Here is a 21,250-nt window from a genome sequence, read left to right on the forward strand (position 1 = left end):
TGTCAAACACTTTACATTATGTCTTTTAAATCTTACTTTAACCCCACATGGTAGATAGTATTAGTATTATTCCCTTTGTACATGTGAATAAACTGAGGTTTCCTGAGGTCAAATAATTTTTCTAATGAGAAATATGGCATTATCAGCAAGGCTAATACTGAAATCTGCTTTTTTTTTCTTTTTTTTAAACTCTAAAGTTAGTATACTTAACATGTATCCTAAATGTCTCCTCAAGGTTTCCATATCCCTCACTGTCCTGACTGTTATTCTCTGGATAAGTTCCTTTTTTAAAAAATGTGACCTTCTACATGAATATAGTCCTTTAGTTGTGAAGACAAAGAAGCAATTGAAGATTGCAAATACTGGTGAACAAATGTGTTTGACTTGCTCATCCATTGTTTTCAATACATTAAAAGAAAAAAAAAGAGGAGAAGGAAAAGGAGAATTTGAACACCTGTATAACCTCTAGTCCACCCCTTTGTTCCTCTTACCTGGCCTGTTCCTTTCAATTTGCTACCTGTCTGGCCCCTAAAGACATTTGAGTTCACAGTCTCTACTTTTTTTTATAACACCATGTTCTTGCCATCCATCTTGGATTTGATAGTTAACAGTTGTAATTCTTCTCATAGCAACTCAATAGGCCTCTGGTTCATGGTAACTTCTAACCCTGCTATGGAATGAATATAAATTGCTTGTGCTCTTAAACTACTGTTTGGTGTGAAGTAATTTAGCTAATGAGTGTACCTACCTAATCATCTAGCTTCTCCATCTAATATGACCTTTCTGTTCTCTACTTGTCTTCATGTTTTAAATTTTATTCAGGAAACTATATGCTATAAGGTCACTCATGTTCTGTAGAATTCATGAATATCAAAGGATTTAAACTTTAAGAAATTCAATTTTTTTCCTGTATCTACAGTTGACAAATGACTCCCATGATGCCTACTTGTTAAAAAAATTTTCTTTTTCAGGGATCTCTGGTCACTCTTTTTATGTCTAAATTGAAAAAAGCACAGAATGCTCCATAAATCACTAGACAAGTGGTTGATCATTCTATAGGCAAGTTAAAATTTTTATTGTTGTTGTTCACAGAGGCAAGGGTGACATGGAATTTTATTCAAAGGTATTCCTAATTCCTTTCTGGTAGAAGTGATTAGTCAAATACACAGTGCTGTGTTTTCTTCAAGGTGATGTGATTAGACATGAATCTTGTCCTTGAGTTTTATTATAGGTCCATCTCGCCAGCATAAAGTATTATCCCTATCTTACAAATGTGAAACCTAAGGAGATTTTGCCAGGCCCCCAAGATAACGTCTTCATTCAAGGATTTTCTAATAGTCATAGGTGTGCCACAATGGAATGGATCGATTTTTTAAATAGTCTGCTCCCTGTCATCAGAGATGTTTAATAATAGTTTGGATGGGCACAGAGAGTGGATTATACTCATTGGCATATCAGGTCATTTCCGGGCCTGAAATTCTCTTTCTCTATAAAGTGAATAATGTCAAGCAATATTTTAGGTTACTTATTATTCGTCCCACAAATTAACCAGATGATTGGTTGAATTTTCTGTTTCCCTTTGTTATGAAAATTTTTGCGTAGTGGAACTCAGGCTTTCTGGCTAATAATTCAGATGCCCTGCTCCTTAAATTCTATTTGTCTGTATACATAGAAAATGCCACCATGGTTGACTATACCTTGCTGGACATATCTATGAAATTATAGATGTATAAATAAAGTGAATGTAATCCCTAACTGGACAGCCCACAGTCTGGCTGTTTCTCACTTTTATTAGTTAGCTTTGTGACACATTTGGCATGCTTAAAATTTTAGCGGGATGCTGACATAATATTAGCATATTAAAGAAAATTACAAGGGGCAAAATTAACATTAAAATGGATTTTGATTTTTAGAGAGAAGACAGAAAATCCAGCCAGTGATTTGGTTTAGCTAGGAAAACAAGAGTAATTGATGGTTGTCAGTATTAGAAAAGATTTTCCAGAGAGAGGAACTGTCAAGGTAAAGAAAGGAGGAGAAAGATCTTGAGACCCAGTACCTGACATGGTTGTAAGAAAGGCTGTGAGTAGGGAAGAGAGTAGTCCTGCTGGAGAACTTCCAGCAAATACTATATATTTCAATTCCTGCCCAGGTTACACTCCTGGCTTAGCTTAACTCCAACACTATGAGATAAACACTCATATCTTTTTCTTAAGATGACAAGAGATGCTGAGTTTTCTGCACTGCTACTGGTGATTTGCACGTTGTGCTAATGAATCCTGCCTACTTCTTGCCCAACCCTCTTCCTAAATACTGTATAAGTGAGAAGTGAAAAGACTGCTACCTGGACAGTGGAAAAATGAGTGTAGATTTAAGATAGTTTTGCCAACCACACCAAGGTTATGTATGCATGAAAAATGACTGCAGAAATATCATTTGACAAACCAGTTTCCTTTAAAAATCAATGAACTGGGCCAGCCGAGTGGTGCGTTATTTAAGAGCTGGCTTGGGCTGCCAGAGGACCCTAGTTCGGATTCCACATATGAGGGCCAGTGACACTGCCCTCTACAGCTAAGTTGCTGAACAACAGCTCAACCTGGAGCTGGGCTGCCGTGAGTCGCCGGTGATGGCATAGGCTGCAGCTGCTGCTGCAGTGGGTTGCCATGGGCTACTATGTGTAGCCAGCAGCCAGCGTGAGCAGCCAGCATGAGCGGCCAGCAGCCGCAGTGAGTGGCCGTCCAGAAGCCGGCGACTGATCTGCCTTGCCTGGGAAGAGCGCAATGATGGTGTCAACTTGGGCCAGTGAAGCAACGTCCTCCACAACTAGACTGAAGAGCAAAAGGACAGCAATTTGTCTGTTCCCCTCCCTCAATTCCTCAATAAAAACCTTAAAAAAAATAAATAAAATCAATGAACTGAGTGTTTGAATTGAATGCTTACTTTTAGCACTGTTCTGTGTTTTAAGCGATACATTTATTTGTATATTTTTAAGAACTTAGAATAATTGAGTGTGTATTGTGTACCAGGCATAGTACTATAGAATTACTTATATGATATTATCATAGATCAAATGTTCTCACTGAAAGAAGTAGGAGTCCTCTTTTGCCTCATACTATAAAGGCCATTAATAATCCGGCTTCTCAACTACAATTTGTTTATTGTCCCTTGGCAAATTTTCCTCCCGTTTTTCCTTCGCTCATGTCTTTCAAAACCTATTCATTCTTCAAAGTCTAATTTCAGTTTTGCCTCTTCCTCAAAGCTTTCCCTAACCTCTTCCACACAGGATGCCTCCCTTCCTCCTTTTAGCAGGAAGCCCTTGTTATCTGCAATACTCAGGCACTTATCATATATTGTTAGTGCCATCTTGAGTGGTGCTTGTGTGTATTGCCTGGCTTTTCACATGAGCACATGCTCCCTAAATAGACTTTTTTTTTTTTGTAAAACAAGTACTATAAGTCTGTGTTATGCAACTCATAGTGGAAATTCAACTAAACTTCTGGCTGTTACCTTGCATCTAAGAAGTAGACTCAAATACACGTAGAAGAATTAAGACTTGGGTGTGTGCCTAAGAATGAAAAATGATGCTCAGCTTTGTTGCCTGGAAAAAAGAAGGTGTATGCTCATATGATGTTTCATATTCAGGGCGCAAAGCATGCTTTCCTAATATGCGGTGTAGGCAGTAGCAACTCCCACCCACAACAAAACCTTTTTTTCACCTGTTTTTCCCTCTTTTTATCGCTTCTATTTACAGGCCAACTATTGGCTTTCTCACTGAGCTATAAACATGCTTGATGAATAAACTGTATTTTTGTTTTACGCAGCAAAAATTAGAAGTCTTTTCTGCACAAGTATAAAGTAGCCTCCTTGGGAGGTATTCTGTGCTGTCTATCCTGTGACCAACTTTTCCTGGGGCTGAGCTGAGGTCAGCATCGTTTACATAGGTATACTCTTAGAGTAATATCTTGTATAGAACTCTTTTAGATTAAAATAACAGCAATCCAACTAAAAAGGGGAATTTTTCATGGAGATATGAGATTGTTTCACAGATGAGAAAACAGTTGGCCTCCAGGTACCACATGGTCTCTTACCTTTACGTAATTCTACAGGTCTGCTTTATTCTTTTCTCTTGTTGCAAACTAGCTTCTGCTTTTTCTATCCATATACCAAAGATGGGCTAACAGCTTCTGAGTTTGACTTCCTAGAATCCAAGTGTACACAGGAAGATTGCCTTGACACATGCCCCAATACCTGAAGAAGAACTTTAACTGCTCTCTTGGGCCAAGGAGTCTATTTCTGAACTGACAAAATGTGGTCAGACATGGAATGATATTTTACTTTATTGTATTTCTGGGTTAATCATTTGGCAAGAGGGTGGTAGGGAGGGTCTGTTGCCTAGAGGAGGTATGATGGACAGATCAAAGATTAGAGGTTTGCTACACTGTATATGTGTATAGAGGTGAAGAGTCTATAAGCCCCTTCTCATATGTTCTCCTGTGAGCTTCGTGACAGTTGAGTACTATAGGCAAGACAAGAGCTACTGGTTCACAGCTTACACTAGAGGGCATTAAAATGTTCTTAGAAACTAAGTGACTTGTGCAAGATACACAGCTAAGTAGTAAATTGTCATTCTTTATCCAACAAAGCCCATCTTTCAAAATGTTCCTGAAATCCCACCACCTTCTTGGAGTTGATGAACATGAGAGGAATACCATCTTAGCTTGTCTGCTCTAGAAAAACGAGCAATTCCAGGGAAGGGTAATTTCAGGGAAGCAAGAATGAGGGAAAAAGAGAGTGAGGGAGAGAAATAAAGAAAGAAAATATAAGGGAGTGGGCTACTGAGCAGGTCACAATTTTGAAATAAGCTGATAGCTTTTTATCGCAGGATATTTTCAGAGAGGCTGTTTGAGCTACCGCGTGTGGTTCAGTGGCAGGGGGAGAAGGGGGAGGGGAGGAAGAGAGGAATAAACATTTATTCACTGGCATCCATTGCCCTTGGTCAAAGTTCAGGCCCCAGGGAATTAACTCACCAACATTTCTTGTTGTATGTGCTTGGAGACAGCAGGACCCGCTGGACAGCCGAGAAGTCCTAGGGTAGAAGGACTACCTTCTACCTTCTCAGGTCATATATGAGAGTGACATGAGGGACCCGAGGCAGCCATGGAAGGAGAATGGCTGACCCAAAATCATCAGTAACAATGAGCAGCTGGCTGCATGGTCTAAAGTGGGGGTGGTGACACCGGTTTCCCAATGAAGGCTGACTTCAAGGACACCTCTCCTATTTCACCTCAGAAGTGATCTATCTGGTTTTTTTTATGCCCACACCATTCGTCACATGAGCATATAAACATTTAACACAATTATGTATTCATATTTTTTTCCTCTCCTAAAGAAGAGTTTTGTGAGGTTGGAGTACTGGTAATTCATTGATTCATAGTTTGTCAAGTACCTACTATGTGCTGAACATTATTTTAAGTGCTAGGGATAGAATAGTGATAGACACAAATTTTTAACTTTTTGAAGCTTACATTTTAGTGTGTGTGTGTGTAGAAACCAATAAAGAAATAAGTGAAAAATATATTGTGTTAGAAGGTGGTAGATGCTTTGGAGGAAAACAAAGCAGGAAAGTTGGAGAGGAAGAGCAGGAGTGGTTGTTGGGGTAGCAAATTAACTAGTGTGGGTAGGGAAGGCTTCACTGAGTGAGGGACATTCTAGAAAGAACAGATTTGGATAGTTGGGGGGAAAAGTTCCAGAGATAGAGAAAAGCAAGTGCAAAAGCTCTAAGACATCTGGGTGTTTTCCAGGAAGAGCACGGAGGGCAATGTGACCATAGCAGAGGGAGAGGTTGATGAGAGAGGAGAGAGGAGATGAGGTCAGAGAGTTAATATGGAGCCAAATATCTTAGGACAATGAAATGACTTTGGCTTTCACTTGTGGAGGGGTGGGGAAGCAGTTGGGCTTTGGAGCACAGAAGTGATCTCACTTACATTTCAATAGGGGCACTCTGTCTGAGTTAGGCAGCTACTGAGGTAACTCAAGTGAGAAATGGTCATTGTTTGGAGCAAGATGGTAGCAGAAGAGGTGGTGAGAGGTGGTGATTCTGGTTTAAAGATGGAGCTGATAGGATTTATGATGGATTAAAAAGGAGATATGAGAGAAAAAAGATGATTCCAAGTGTTGAAGCTGAGTCAAGACTATAATTTTAGGGGGAAGTTTAGTTTAGACACAAAATAGCTCTTAGACATCCAAGTGGAGCTGTTGACTTGCTAGTGAATTTAGGAGTCTGAGTTTCAAGGAAAAGTTCATGGCTAGAGATGTAAATTTGGGAGCCATCAGTATAACCTTGAAAGCCACGGGGCTGGATAAGATCACCAAGTGAATGAACATAGAGAGAAAAGTGAAGAGGACAAAAGACTGACTCCCAAGCCACTCCAACTTTAAGGGGTAAGGTAGGTTAGGAGTAACGAGAAAGAAGGCTCAGTAAAAGGGGCCATCAGGTAGGACGGACACAAGAAGAATGTGCTTCCTGGGAGCCAAGACAAGAGAGTGTTTCAAGGGGCAGGGACTGAATAATTTGGCCAAATGCTACTGATAAAAATGTTGAGAACTGACTTTTGGGTTTAGCCGCATGGAGGTCATTGGTGAACTTGAGCAGTTCGGTGCCGTAGAGAAGGGCAAATGCCCAAACGAAGGTTCAAAAGAGAATGGAGGGAAGAGAAACTGGAAGCAATAAACACAGGCAATCCTTTAGAGGGTTGCTTTAAAGGGAAGGAGTAGAAAGAGGGTGGTAGCTGGAGAGGGAGGGAGAATAAAGAAGTACGTGTTATCGGCCTGTTTACACGCCTCTTGGAAAGGTCCAGGGGAATTTACAGGCAGAAAATGAAAGACTCTGAGAAAAAAAAAGCAAAATATCCTCTGGAACCAGGTCTGCATGGGCCACTGAACTGATCCACACATGGTTCCTTTATCAATGAGGAAATGTATTGTGGGAGTGAAGGTGCCTGGGTTAGACCTTAGCCGCCTAATGCCTTAAAGGTTTCAGATTCAAGAGGCAGAAATAATGAGCCTGTCAAATAGCTAAAGTGGAGGTTCTCTACTGATCAGTGAAGCCAACATGCAGTCTTGGTGGCATTTTCTGAGACGTTCTTTTAGAGGGGAAGTTGTCGTTGTCATTATCATTATCATTATCATCATCATCATCAACAACATCATCATCAAGAAGCCAATAAGTGCCTAATTTATCCTACCACCTCATAAATTAAAATACAGGGCTTTGTTCCCTGGGGAAGCTGGTTGTGTATAAGTACAAGGAGTCTGGAAGGTCAGAGATGGGGAGAAGATGCGAGTGGGGTAGAGGCAGAGGGCTTTTGCCAAACCATCCTGGCCCCAGTTCTTGACTTTCACCCTGCCTCTCCAAGCGCTGAAGTGGCTCACTCTTTCCTACTTCTTCCTCCTTCGCTCTCTGCGCCCCCTACTTCTCCTTTTGCTGTTTTCTGTCAGTGGAGGGGGTGGTTATGAAGATCGCCCGGGCTCCTGCTTGCCTCTTTGCCTATAGGCGCACGGAAGGGGACGGAGACCCTTGAAACTCCAGTGGGGCAGGAGCTGGCGTTCTGAGCATGTGCAAACAAGCCGGGGGGGCTGGGGCGGATGTGGGGAGCCGACCTCGGTCCCTGTCCTAAGCGCAGAGCAAGAACTCGGTGAGCGCAGGGCCTGGCAGCACTCTCCGGAGCGGTGCCCCTGCGCCCAAGGCGCAGCGGCTGCGCCCTGCCCTCCAGGCGTGGGCGAGGTGGCCGCGTGTGCTTCGCTGCTTGACACGAGGACGAACCAATCAGGGCGAGCAGCCCGGGCTGCCATGTGACGGGCAAGGCGGCTCCTTTCCCCAGCGCGGCCAGAGGGAGGACAGAACCGGGGCTCGCCGCGAGCCTTCGAGAGCAGCGGTAGCGGAGGAGGCGGCGGCGGCGGCGGCACAGGCTCGGGCTAGCCGTGCGCGCATCCCCCGGCGCCCTGCGCGGCAGAGAGCTTGTCGGGCCGCGGGAGCCAGGACAGGAGCGGACAAAGCAAGATGGCAGGGATCTTAGCCTGGTTCTGGAACGAGAGGTTTTGGCTTCCGCACAATGTCACCTGGGCGGACCTGAAGAACACGGAGGAAGCCACCTTCCCGCAGGCTGAAGATCTCTATCTGGCTTTCCCCCTGGCCTTCTGCATCTTTATGGTGCGGCTCCTCTTCGAGAGGTAAGAAAGGCTGGAGCGCTCCTCCCCTCCCCCTAAACACACACACACACACGCGCGCACACACACACGCACACCCTCGCGCGCACACGCACACTCGCGTGCTCTGTGGCGCACGCCCCCGCGCCCCCAGCGCTCTCGCTCACGCCTCCCAACCTTTGTGTTCGGGGAGGGGTCGGTGACCCCTTAGTCCGGCTGCCGCCCTGGGAGCCGGAGAGGGTCTGGCTTGCCTGCGGATTTTCTCCGGGCGCCCGGGAGGGGCCGCGGAGCCTCGGGGTTACCCCCGCACTTCCACGGTTCCTTGGCCCGCTGTCTCCTCGCAGCGAGGGCAGGCGAACAAAGGTGAGCGGCGGCCGGCCGCGGGACGCGCCGCGCTCCGCGGGGCTTGTGTTCCCCTGCACCCGGCGGGCACGCCGCTCTGCCGGGCAGGACTTCCCCGCCGAGGCTCGCCGCCACCCACCTGACAGCCAGGAACGTTCCGGACGCGCGTCCGGGCGGGCGGAGGAGCCGCGCACACTTCCATTCCTTTCACCCCGGCACAGGGATCGTAGGGACTGTGCCTCACGAATTCGCCAGGGACGCACTCCTTAGCTTCTGGCCGCTATTTGGTTTCCATCAATGACACTGAGAGCCAGGCCCACAGTCCTGGGACATAGGTGACAATAGTTTGTAGATTTTCAAACCTAGAGGCCATTAGCGGTTTCTTTGAAAGAGGATAGGACAAGAAGGGTGCACAGCCTGCGAAATGGTCATATTAAATGGATAGAGACTCCCTGTGAATAATCATACACTTTTATTTTGGTACCAGAACTCAACACTTTTTCCAAAATTGAAGTATTGTGTTTATAAGTCTCAGATTTGGTTGGGTAGCTCCACTGTGTCACGAACAAACTTGTTTTACTCTTAACTGAATCAGTCTTAGTCACTAAAGTACTTTTTTGCTAGCCACCGCTCTCTGGGTGTTATTGAAACAAAACCGGGGCAGCAGCACACACTTCTTTTTCTCAACTGGAAACCTTGACACCCCTTACTTTCCACCTCCCCCTCACCCCTTTTCAGTAGAGGCTGAATTTCTGAGATCCCAGAGTAGAGTTCAGACTCCCTTGCTCACTACACTCAGCATCTCTCCTCCCCTGCCCCCAGCTCACCTTGGTTTTGTTCCTTAAGCTTTTGCTCTGTTATTTTGTTTGCTGTTTCTGTTTTGTGCAAAACCACTTTTGAGGATGGTCGAATTTGTCTTTTGTGTCATTTGTTGCTGGAAATGGCAACAGACAAAGCTTCATGGGAACAAAAAGTATCTTTTGTTTAAGGAAGGTACATTGTTCAATAGGCAATATTGTTGCTTAAGAACTAAGGGAGCTGTTCACATGCAGAGATTGACGTGAACAAGGGAACAGATTTAAAGACCTATTTTAAAATGATTTGAATCCAGCACCAATGCGTCATTGAGCCTATCTAGCACGGAGACTTACTGTGAAACAGTGGTTGTATTTGCTGGTTTAGGTTGCTTTTAGAGCAGATGTTTACTCACAGAAAATAGGAACTCATGTCTAACCTTCCAGTTGCTCCAAACACAGTCTCTCAGGAACAGCAGGCTGCTCTGTGTTGACACATAGTAGGGGCTCTGCACAGTTGCGGAATGTTATCCGATCAATTCTGACTGATAAATCCTGGCTGGGATCACTTTTAGCTAGCTAATGTATTGGAAAGAGATGTGTATTTTATGTTTTGGAAAACAAAAGCATGTCAGCTAATGACCTGTGTGCAGAAAGCTGATTCCAAGCTGTTTATTAGGTTGGAGAAAAATAAAATTAGGGAATGGATTTAACTTTGAACTTAGACTTCCTTTGCTTAAAAAAAAAAACAATTAAAAACCAATGTAACAGCTGAAAACTGAAAGTTCATTTTTCCTCTTTCTCAACATTTCTTTTTCCCCTTCTTTTGCACAATCCCATGACTTAGAGTTGACACAAAGGGATAAGGCTGCTTTCAGCTATCAGTCACAGCAAATGTCTTCATATTGATATGTAGAGAGTTGGTCAGTTTCTTTCAGGCCACTGATGCAAGTAGAGGTGATTTAATGGCCAGTATGGAAAGTGAAAGTTTATGGTTAATGTTCAGAATAATAATTCAGTGGGGTCCATATACCACGGGATGCTACTGACTTTTGGAATGGTGTCTACTTTGTTTCTTACTGTAGTAGTGACAGCTCTGTTTTCAGACTCTCTTGAAAATCCAACTGTATACTCATATCCAGAATTACAAGTTCAGCATGTTTCTGCTCTTCTCAAACCTAAATGACAAATTCTGGCATCCAACCGGTGGTCTTTTTCTCAGCATCTATCAAAGGCCTGAATCATCATAACTTCAATGAATCGATATTCTTATCACTGGTATGACTCACTTTCAGTACCCATCTAACATGTTCTGCACACATCTCTTTCATTTGTGGTATTCGGCAATGTGTAACATGACTTAAAGGAGCCTATTGTATATCCCTTTGTAAAGTGAAATGCTTTTACAATATGCACAATTCCTTCTGGATTCTATCCCTTTTTCTTCTTCCATTGCCATTTATTTAAAAGCTGAGAACATATCTATGAAGTACCTGATTATCCAAGATCTCTGTTTTCATTAAATGGGGTCTATGGTGCCCTTGTTGAAGCTAAAACTGTGAATTTGATAACCTTCTCCTCCGTCTTATGTATTTCTCTCTATAAAGTGAAACACTCAAGAATTGACTGAATTGGGCTTTTGCCCAGTTGAACATTTCTTTTTATTTTCCCCCTTAGTGTTGGGGTGTTGGCAGTGGAGGCATTGGTGGCCAGAACAATGCCATGTTATGGTACCATATGGACAACAATATGGATGCCCAGCATGGTTGGTTAAAAATGGAGCAGCCTCAATTCAATGACTTTTGGCTGTGTCTGTGCATATCCCCAAACTTGGTGGTTTTAAGCATAGCTAACCTTCACACTACACTTAGTTCTGGGTGGGGGCAGGAAGACCCACTGTAACTATTACTTGATTGACAGTAAAATAGCTGTTGTGAAAAAAAAATAAACTGGATGGTTTCTCCTAGAATGAAAATTGTAGTGTATACCATTGTACTATGTTGTTGGCTTGATGATGAGGAACAAAATATTATTTAATAATGTACCACTATCATCTATTTGATGAATTTTCTTGATTTAATGCTTGTTTAGGCTCAGTAAGACGTTCTTTGGAATTTTACTAAATGCTTCTTCCAAATTCAATTTTTAAAAAAATGTGTGTTGCTATGGTATTCATAAATGTGGGATTAAACTTTTGCTGAATTTCTTTTTGGGAATAAAAATTCTTTGAGTTATTGTTTTAAAAGGTAACATTAATACATTTTCTTCCTTGTAGTTTTAGGAGAGAGATGCAGAAAGTACTGATTGCGAATGAGAACATTCAAGTTCTGGTAAAACTTACCTCAAATGGGAGCAACCACCTAATTTCTCTCTGCCTTATTTTCTCATCTATGCAGTGAAGCAGCTGGCATTTGTAATCTAAGGCTGCTTTCACCTTCCCAATTATCAGAATCCTGTAGCTTACTAATTATTATCTCATCAAACTTTGAAGCAGGGTGAACATCATTTTTTGCAGGCAGCAATAAGTCATCTAAGAATAAAGAGATTTTTTTTTTCCTTACAAATTTTCTAGGCAATCGTTTTGTTTCTTGTATTTTTCAATTATGATTTGAGTTAAAAGGATCATTTGGGCTATTATGATTTGTGCTCCAAAAAGCTACAGTATTTCAGAAGAACTAACGAAGAAGATTCTGCAGAGAAAGCAATGGCTCTTTCCTCAGGCCTTTTTTAGATGGACCTGGAGTAGACCTGATACATCTTGTGCTGGCTGGATAAGAACTGAGAAGCTCATTCCTGTCAGGTTGGCTGTCAGAGCGGCATGCAGTGTGGAAACTGTCGTTCTTCAGGAGGCTCACATCAGTTTGCTTTGACTCATTTAGCCAAATAATGACCTGCTGCCCCAAACCTTCAAGGGAACGACAGTGTCTCATTGATGTCAGAGGGACTATCTGGCCAGTGGGCTTTCCTTATGGGTGTACTTAATATACAAGTATTTGCCTTGCTAGCAGCCTTGGATGAGGCAGGAGAGGAGAGGAAAAGGGAGGTGAGAGGCAGAAGGAAGGGGAGGGCAGCAATGTATTCCTGATGGTTAGAGGGGAGAGGAGAGGTGTGAGTGAATGACTGCCAGGAAAACGTGGGGTCAGGTGAGTTTCACTATTGAAGGATCTTCCTATAATGTACCTTGAAATGAAGAGACTGATTATGATCAGATATATTTTAAAAGAGTGTGCAGTGGAGTGAATGTTCATGTCCCCTCAAAATTCATAACTTGCAATCCGAACCTCCAAGGTGATAGTAGTAGGAGGTGGGGCCTTTGGGAGGTAATTAGGTCCTGAGGGTGGAGCCTGTGTGAATGGGATTAGTGCCCTTATAGAAAAGGCCCCAGCAAGCTCCCTCGACCCTCCCACCATGTAAGGACATAGTAAAAAGATGTCTGTGAACTAGGAAGATTGTCCGCACCAGACACCAGATCTGCTGATGTCTCAATCTTGGACTTTCCAGTCTCCAGAACTGTGAGAAATAAATTTTTGTTATTTATAAGCCACCAGCCTATGGTATTTTATTATGGCCGTCTGAATGGAGCAAGACAGAGTATTTGAGAAAAACTTGCATCCAAATATGGTTTTTCTCATGCAGTCTTAGTCCTGGATTTTTAACTCTGTAAATGTACTGTTTCACTTGTTAAATGATGGCGTGATTCTGATTGAAGCTGTGGATACCTGCTTTGCCAGACTGGTGTGAGAGGCAAGGGCTGGGCTCAGACACAAGTAGGTTGCCTCCTGCGATTTCTGACTGGGATAGGAAAATCGGATTACAGTGGTTGTTTTATTGGAAAACAACCTAAAATCAAAGGGAATGGTATTCTCTGCAGAACTTTAGTACAGCTTTCTCATCTTGCACAATAAAAGGTTTGTCTTTACGGGGTGCAGTAGTTCTGCTATTTGCAATAGGTTAATTTATGGATAAAAGGCATGCTGTTACTCCAGATGGGCAGTGCCTTAGAATTGTGGGGAAGGCAATGAGATAACTGTAAATGATCACCAATGAGTTAATGTCATCAAGGAGTGATAAACTAACACCCTGAGTTCACTTGTGACTTCTCTGTGGAAAGTATCTGAATTCTCTGTGGACAGGGTTAGATTTTTTTCCTCCTGGATTCCTGTTTATAAGATATTTCAGAGTGTTTATAAGATATTTCAGAGTGGTTTCTCTTTTGTGATGGGGAAGGGCAGGTGGCAGTGGGAGGAAAATGGAGTTTCAGGTGAATTTTTTCCATCATCAAACCAGCCCCATGGCTTTGTAAGAAATCACGACCTGCCTCAAGCTTGCTTCACCTATTCTACTCACCTGATAACAACACTTGGTGAGCACTACAATCTAGGTTCATCCTGTACATGGAAGATTTTAAATGTTTATTGCACGCACTTAACATTCCTTCTTCCATCATCAGGCAAAACCAGATTTTCTAAAGCCATTGGTCATCTATTTCTTACAAAGCCCTAACTCAAATTTTTGCTTTTTTCCTCTTCCATCTTCATTTAGTCAGTTCATTTCTTAAATACTTTTGAGTCAGGATACTGAGGTTCCAGATTTTGTTTGCTAATAACTAATTGTATCAACTAATGTTTGTAGGGAGCCATTTTCTTTTTCTTCTTTTTATTTGCAAAAATAGGAGGTAAACAAGATTGCCACTTGGAGGACAAAGACCCTTCTATATTAGTGATGCCCTGAGAATCTTGACTCCTAAGATTTTTATTCTTTGGTCTCTTCGAATCCCATCCCCCTTTTTATAGAAATGATTTCAGAAGCTTTTTCATTGTCACTCCTTCCTACCACCATAATCTTCATTCTTCAAATACCTATGCTATGGCAGGACTGGACACAAAATGGTGATTCTCACAATGTCTTTTAGGGCATCTTATTAGTACTGCTATGGATGACTGAGTGGCCAGGGCACATGATGTGAAGCTGTGACTTATTGCTCACCATTTGTATTGTTTTGTTTGACTCTTGCGAATGACGGCAGTTTCTAATGAAGACATTTTAATTTGGAAAGTAATACTTATTTCCTAATATGAACTTATTACTTTACATGGTTTACTTCATTTAATCCTCTCCCAAGCCCTGTGAGGTAATATTAATTTTCCCACTATTTTATAGATGACACTAAGGATTGAGAATTTAGGAAATATACGTAACTTGATACAGCATCAAAAAGCTAGGTAGGCATTTGGAACTAGGTTTTATGATCTCCTAATAATTTTGGTAATCTATTTTAAAGCAAATATGAGATCATACCAAATATATATACATATATATGTGTATATATATATATATATATATATATATATATATATGGTTTTATAAGAAACCTTTTGCTATTTAAAGATATAATCTGAACAAATTTTCCATGTAGTAATTTATTAACACATATTTTCAACAACTGTACATTATTTTACACTATGGATATACCATGTTTCATTTAACCAGTCCTCGTGTTGTTGTTGGACATTTAGTTTCCAGTTTGTGTATGTACATCTTTTAATTCCTGACAACTTCCAAAGGAATGTTTCCTAGAAGTAGCATTTCTAAGTCTAAAAGGATAAGTATTTTAGTGTCCTTAATAGATACAGATTGCCAATTGGTGTCCAGAAAGATTATGTCCTTTTGCTTTTTTTTATCAGTAAGCAGTTGAAACAAAATGTTACCGGTATAATGTGTGCTTTTATATTATACATGATGAACTTATTTCAAATATTTACTAGTCATTTTTATTTCGCTGTCTGTGAATTCATGTACATTTTCTGATGGGGATGAGCTTCCCAACTTTTGGGGAAGGAAAGGGATGGCCTTCTAATTTTTTTTTTTTTTAATGCAGAATGGCCTTGCTTGGTTTGTTTCTCTGGTCACATGCTTATACTCTTTTATTTCTTTCTGCCTCCTGCCTCTACCCCACAACCTAAGTAAGTGATCATCCTCAGGGAGGAAGCTTGTCAGGTTCTACATAATAGAAGGGATGCATTCAACAGGATGAAGTAGATAATATCCTGACTTTATTATGGAGAATGAGGCAGAGGAAAAGGACTTGGAGGAAGTTTGAGTGATTTGGAATAAATGTTTTTTTATGAAGGAAAACTTAGAGATAGAACCTAAACTCCTTTATGTTCTCTCTCTGAACATTTGGTTAAAACATATGGAACCATAAAAGACCTGAACAGGCAAAGCAATCTTGAGAAGGAACAAAGTGGGAGGTATCACGCTACCTGACAAACTATATTACAAGGTTACAGTAATCAAAACAGCATGGTACTAGCATAAAAACAAACACATAGACCAATGGAACAGAATAGAAAGCCCAGAAATAAACCCATGGCTATATGATCAACTAATCTATGACAAAGGAGGTAAGAATATACAATGGGGTAAAGACAATCTCTTCAATAAATGGTGCTGGGAAAACTGCACAGATACATGCAAAAAAAAAAAATGAAACTAGACCACTTTTTTTATACCACATATAAGAATAAACTAAAAATGTATTAAAAACTTAAATGTAAGACGTGAAACCATAAAACTCCTAGTGAAAACATAGGCAATAAACTCTTTGACATCTCTCTTAGTAATTTTTTTTTGGGGTATGTCTCCTTGGGTGAGAGAAACAAAGAAAAAACAAATGGGACTACATCAAACTAAAAACTTTTGCACAGTAAAGGAAACCATCAACAAAACGATCAGACAACCTACTGAATGGGGGAAGAATTTCACCAATGATACATTTGATAAGGGATTAATATAAAAAATTTATAAAGAACTCATAAAAATAGCAAAAAACCAAAATTCTGATTAAAAAATGGGCAGGGGACCTGAATAGACATTTCCACAGAGGATATACAGATGGCTAATAGACATGAAAGATGCTGAATATCACTAATCATTAGAGAAATGCAAATTAAAACTACAATGAGATATCACCTCACACCTGTCAAAATGGCTGTCATCAATAAATCAACAAACAGCAAGTGTTGGTGAGGATATAGCAAAAAGGGGACCCTCATGCACTGTTGGTGGGATTGCAAATTGGTGCAGCCCCTATGGAAAACAGTATGGAGGTTCCTCAGAAAATTAAAAATAGACTGTCCTATAACCCAGTAATCCTACTTCTGGAGATTTATCTGAAGAAATCCAAAACACAAATTTGAAAAGCTATATGCATTCTGTTAATGCAGCATTGTTTACAATAGCCAAGATATGGAGGCAACCTAAGTGTCCATTGATAGACAAATGGATAACAAAGATGAGGTATATACACACAATGGAATATTACTTGGCCCTAAAAAAGAATGAAATCTTACCATTTGTGACAACATGGGTGGACCTAGTGAAATAAGTCAGACAGAGAAAAACTAATATCATATGATCTCACCTATATGTGGAATCTAAAGAACAAAATAAACAAATAAAATAGAAACAAACTCATAGATACAGAGAACATACTGACAGTTGCCATATGGGAGGGGCTGTGGGGCGTTGAATAGAAAAGGTGAAAGGATTAAGATGTACAAATTAGCAGTTACAAAACAGTCATGGGGATGTAAAGTACATCATAGGGAATATAATCAATATCATAATAAATATATACAGTGTGATGTGGATTCTAGACTTATTGGGGGATCACCTCATAAGCTATATAAATGTCTAACCACTGTTGTACACCTAAAACTGATATAATATAGAGTGTCAACCGTAATTGAAAAAAAATTTTTTAAGGTAAGTTAATTAGACTAGTCATTAGAGAAATACAAATCAAAACCACAATGAAATAACATCTCACACCCATTAGAATGGCTGCTATCAAAAAAAAAAAAAGAAAAAGTGCTGGTGAGGATGTGGAGAAATTGAAACTTTCTGCATTATTGGTGTAAAATGTTATAGTCACTGTGGAAAACAGTATGACAGTTTCTTAAAAAATTAAAAATAGAATTAACATGATACAGCAGTTCCACTTCTTGTAAATGCCCCAAAGAATTGAAAGCATGGTCTCAAAGAGATACATTTGATTTGTGAACAACATGGGTTTGAACTACATGGATCCAGTTATATGCAGATTTTTTTCAGTAAACACCTGTACTGTTTTCAGTCCTTAGTTGGGAATTTGAGGATGCAGAGGACCGACTATATGCATTGATCTATGCCATTTCATATAGGGAGGGAACTTGAGTATCCGTGGATTTAGGTATCTACCGGGGGGATCCTGAAACCAACGGATACTGACGAACAACTGTAGAGTAGTAAATTTTTGGTGAGTCAAAAGTTATAAGGGGATTTTCCACTGCAGGGGGGGGGGGTTGGTGTCCCTAAACCCCTATTATATTTGTAAACTTATGTTCATAGCAGTATTCTTCACAATAACCAAAAGATGGAAGCAACCCAAGTGTCCAACAGATGAATGTGGATAAACAAAATGTGGTATATATTGGGTTGTCGGAAAAGTCATGACGTATTTTTCTGTCTTTTGTTGCAAAAATGCGTCATAACTTTTCTGACAACCCAATACATACAATAGAACATTATTCAGTCTTAAAAAGGAAAAAGTCTGACACGGATTACAACCATGAGGACGTTGTGTTGAGTGAAATAACACAGTCACAAAAGGACAGACACTGTATGATTGCACTTATGTGAGGTACCTAGAATAGTCAAATTCATAGACAGAAAGTAGAGTGGTGATTGCCAGGAGCTGGAGAAAGAAACGGGGAGTTACTGTTTCATGGGTGTAGAATTTCAGTTTGGCAAGATGAAAAGGGTTCTGGAGCTAGATGGTGGTGATGGATGCACAAAGTGAATGTGTTTAACGCCACTGAACTGTACACTTAAAAATGCTTAAGATTGTAAATTTTGTTATGTATATTTTACCCCAACTGAAATTTAAAAAATGAAGATTCACTGACTAAATAAAAGGCACTTACCAGAAATAACTAGTTTCGCTTTCTAGCCTTCACAGGTTTCTAGCTGGGAACACATGTCCCTGTCCTCTTAATTTCAGTTCCATCAAGCACTGTTTCTTTTTCTTTTTCTTTTTAAATGCATAATCCCCATGGGATCTAGGGAGAGCCCTCTTCTCCCAGAGTCCTCTGGCATGGGTAGGAGGGGGTGAGGGGTGCTGGGAGGAAGGTCCAGAGAGCACTTAAGTTCCCTGGGGCTTTTTGGAAGGCAATTCCAACTAAATGTCCGTCAGTCTATTTGTTAATATGACAATTTAATAATAGTAAATTGGCACATACAGAAAAGGAGAGAGCTAAGTGTCTTTGGAAAAGCACACTGTACGGCTTCATAGGATCCCTAGGACTAAAATAAAGGCACGCTGGTGAGTCCACTATCCATTTAAAGCAAACTGGGATGATAGGATACAATTCTAGTAAGGCAAGTGCCTAGGCCATAGACGCATCCTGTGAAAGCTTTTGTTGCAGAAGAAGATTAGCTCTGACCCTCCTCCCTGTCTTTCAATTTAAATTTACACCCATTCTTATATGTAAATGATTTAAACACTTGAAAATTTGAACATGTTTTGCTTAAATGCTGCTTACTACAAGACAATTGATTGCAAGCACTGGCAGTTGCAAATTACCGAAAAGTAATTTTCAAGGTTTATATTAATATTATATAATATAATAATACAAATAAAATTAATATTATATAATATAATGTATATATGATATAATCTAATAATACAAAACATTGCTTTCTATAATTCATCGAGGAGAATATTTGGACAGTTTTTTTTTAAGGAGAACTTTCTTTTCCTTACTGTTAGCCTTCAGAACGGACTTCTCTTTACCACTCCTGCTTCCTCTTCTTACTTTTGCTTTTATTACCTCAGAATTGGATTGTGGGGGTTGTTTATGGCAGGGGTGGGGTTGGAGATACACAAATGGTTTTTCATTGCAGGAAGGCTGTATTCCTCTACTAGGTAACCTTTTTCACACAGCGCCTTATGAATAACATTTGTTTGTGACTTGCCAGTGTCTGCATAAATGTCACATCTTATCTTTGAGGTTTTCAGGTTATAGAGCTGTTGCTATCCTGAAGCTGTGATTGTCTCCTTTCCTTTCTTTTTCTTCCCCTCCCCTCCCTTCTCCTCTCTCCTTTTTCTCTCTTTCCCACATTCCCTCCTGTTCTCCTTTTCTCTTTCTTCCTTCTTTCTTATTATCATTGGTACAGATCCTTTAAAAACACAGGAATGTTCTGGGAGCAGAGGAGCAGCATAGAGTTAAGAGTGGGGGAGGGGACGGAGAAAACCATCTGAAATTTTGTCCAGGGACACAGTTTGGCAAGTATCAGAGTAAAGGCTGCCAGCTAGTCTAAGTGGCTCTGTAGATCTTGTCTTAATAGATCACCATTTCAAAACAGAATAAAGTGACTTGGTGGTTTAAGCAGAGTGGCAGTTTTGGACACAATAGCTTGAGTGAAAGAAAACTGAGAAGCAAGCGATCAGTCACTTAGGCATTATGGAGATTTAGAGAATGTAAGGGCTTTGTGCCTTAGTCGGTGGGTGTCTATCTTTGAGTGTGTGAGTAGACTGCAGGGTGACAGTACATTTAAATTATGTTACTGTTTGTACATTTATTGCAATTAGAAGTTTGTATTCCTAACTCACATTGAAAGGAAAGTGGATGGAATATCAGAAAGACTACAGAACTTGAGTTTAAATCCAAACATTGCCCTGTATCAGCTATATCACAGTGGACAGCATACTCCCTGAAATTTGGCCTCCTCACTTGTAAAATGGCGGATATGCTTAGTTTGCGATATTGGAGGGCTGTCCGCAAAAACGTATTTAAAGGAGAATGAAAACTGGTTCTTAAAAATGCATTGTGTAAAAAAATAATTGGTACCATAGTACACTATTTAGCACCTACCTGAGAAATAATGTTCTATAAGATGATTTAGTATGCGGGTGGTAGAGGGTATGGGGAGAGGGTACAGCTTGTGGAGGCAGTAGAACCTGTTTATATATTTGATCCTGGAACTGGAAGATTTACTTCTTCTGTTGAAGAGTAAATATTTACTTTCAGACAGGCATCGAATCCCCCATCTCTTTAGCACTATGACTATTTAGGGAGGCAAATGCTTCTTAGCCTTTTCTTCTCAGCTGTGAATAGTGATGTGGGTTGTAGGCCAGAGACTTGCTTGTAATATTTGGTGGCAGAAAACCATTTCTAATGGTGGAATTTTAGACAGGTGATGGGTAACTGTGCACCACTGGGACCTGTCACTTTCTCAGGGGCTATGCCTTTGGAGAGAGCTCGGGGAGGTGGCCTTCCATGGGGTGGGCTTTCTCAGGACACTGCTTTTTGGTGGAGGGATGTCTTATGTGGATACTCCAGTCTGTCTCCCACCATCTCATCTGGCCCCAGTGGTCCTTTTTTATTGCATGTAGTCTCGAGGGGACATTGATTGGACATTCAACCATTGGTAATGGCAGACACCAAATTTACCATTTATATTGATTTAAGACCTGGACTGAATTCTGGCCATGCCACAGATCTGGGAGCAAATTATGTAATCTCTCCATGCTCGGTTTCTGTCTGACACATATAGGGTTGTTTTAAGAAGTAAATGAAATGCTGTGTGCATTGGATTTGGGGCAGTGCTCAGTTCATGGGAGCAGTGATGCCTTGCTTCAAGGCACACACACAAATGCTTTCTCAGTGTTTGTTGGAGCCCCGATTTCCAGAAATGAGATTTTACCATTAGATTTCTGAAATATTTTACTGGCATTTCCTTTATGTCATGAACTTATATGATAGACTCCATTCCTGCTTTTCGCTGCTTGGGGCTGTCAGTGTAGTTGTTTGAGCTTTACTTTCTTCATCTTCGTCTTCTTCGTCATCGTCGTCTTCGTCGTCTTCTTC

At 40.8% G+C, this 21,250-nt stretch overlaps 1 protein-coding gene across 2 annotated transcripts in view; it reads left to right on the forward strand.

Annotated features, from left to right (window-relative positions):
* The first annotated feature begins 7,653 nt into the window (after positions 1 to 7,653).
* CERS6 (ceramide synthase 6) overlaps positions 7,654 to 21,250 on the forward strand; it is a 311,159-nt gene continuing 297,562 nt past the window's right edge. For both annotated transcript variants that reach the window (XM_019656626.1, XM_019656627.1), the window contains exon 1: positions 7,654 to 8,226. In XM_019656626.1, the coding sequence (XP_019512171.1) occupies positions 8,057 to 8,226 (170 nt within the window). In that variant the 5' untranslated portion in view covers positions 7,654 to 8,056. The remainder of the gene's footprint in view (positions 8,227 to 21,250) is intronic.

This window comes from Hipposideros armiger, unplaced genomic scaffold (assembly GCF_001890085.2).
Source record: "Hipposideros armiger isolate ML-2016 unplaced genomic scaffold, ASM189008v1 scaffold_263, whole genome shotgun sequence".
NCBI lineage: Eukaryota > Metazoa > Chordata > Mammalia > Chiroptera > Hipposideridae > Hipposideros > Hipposideros armiger.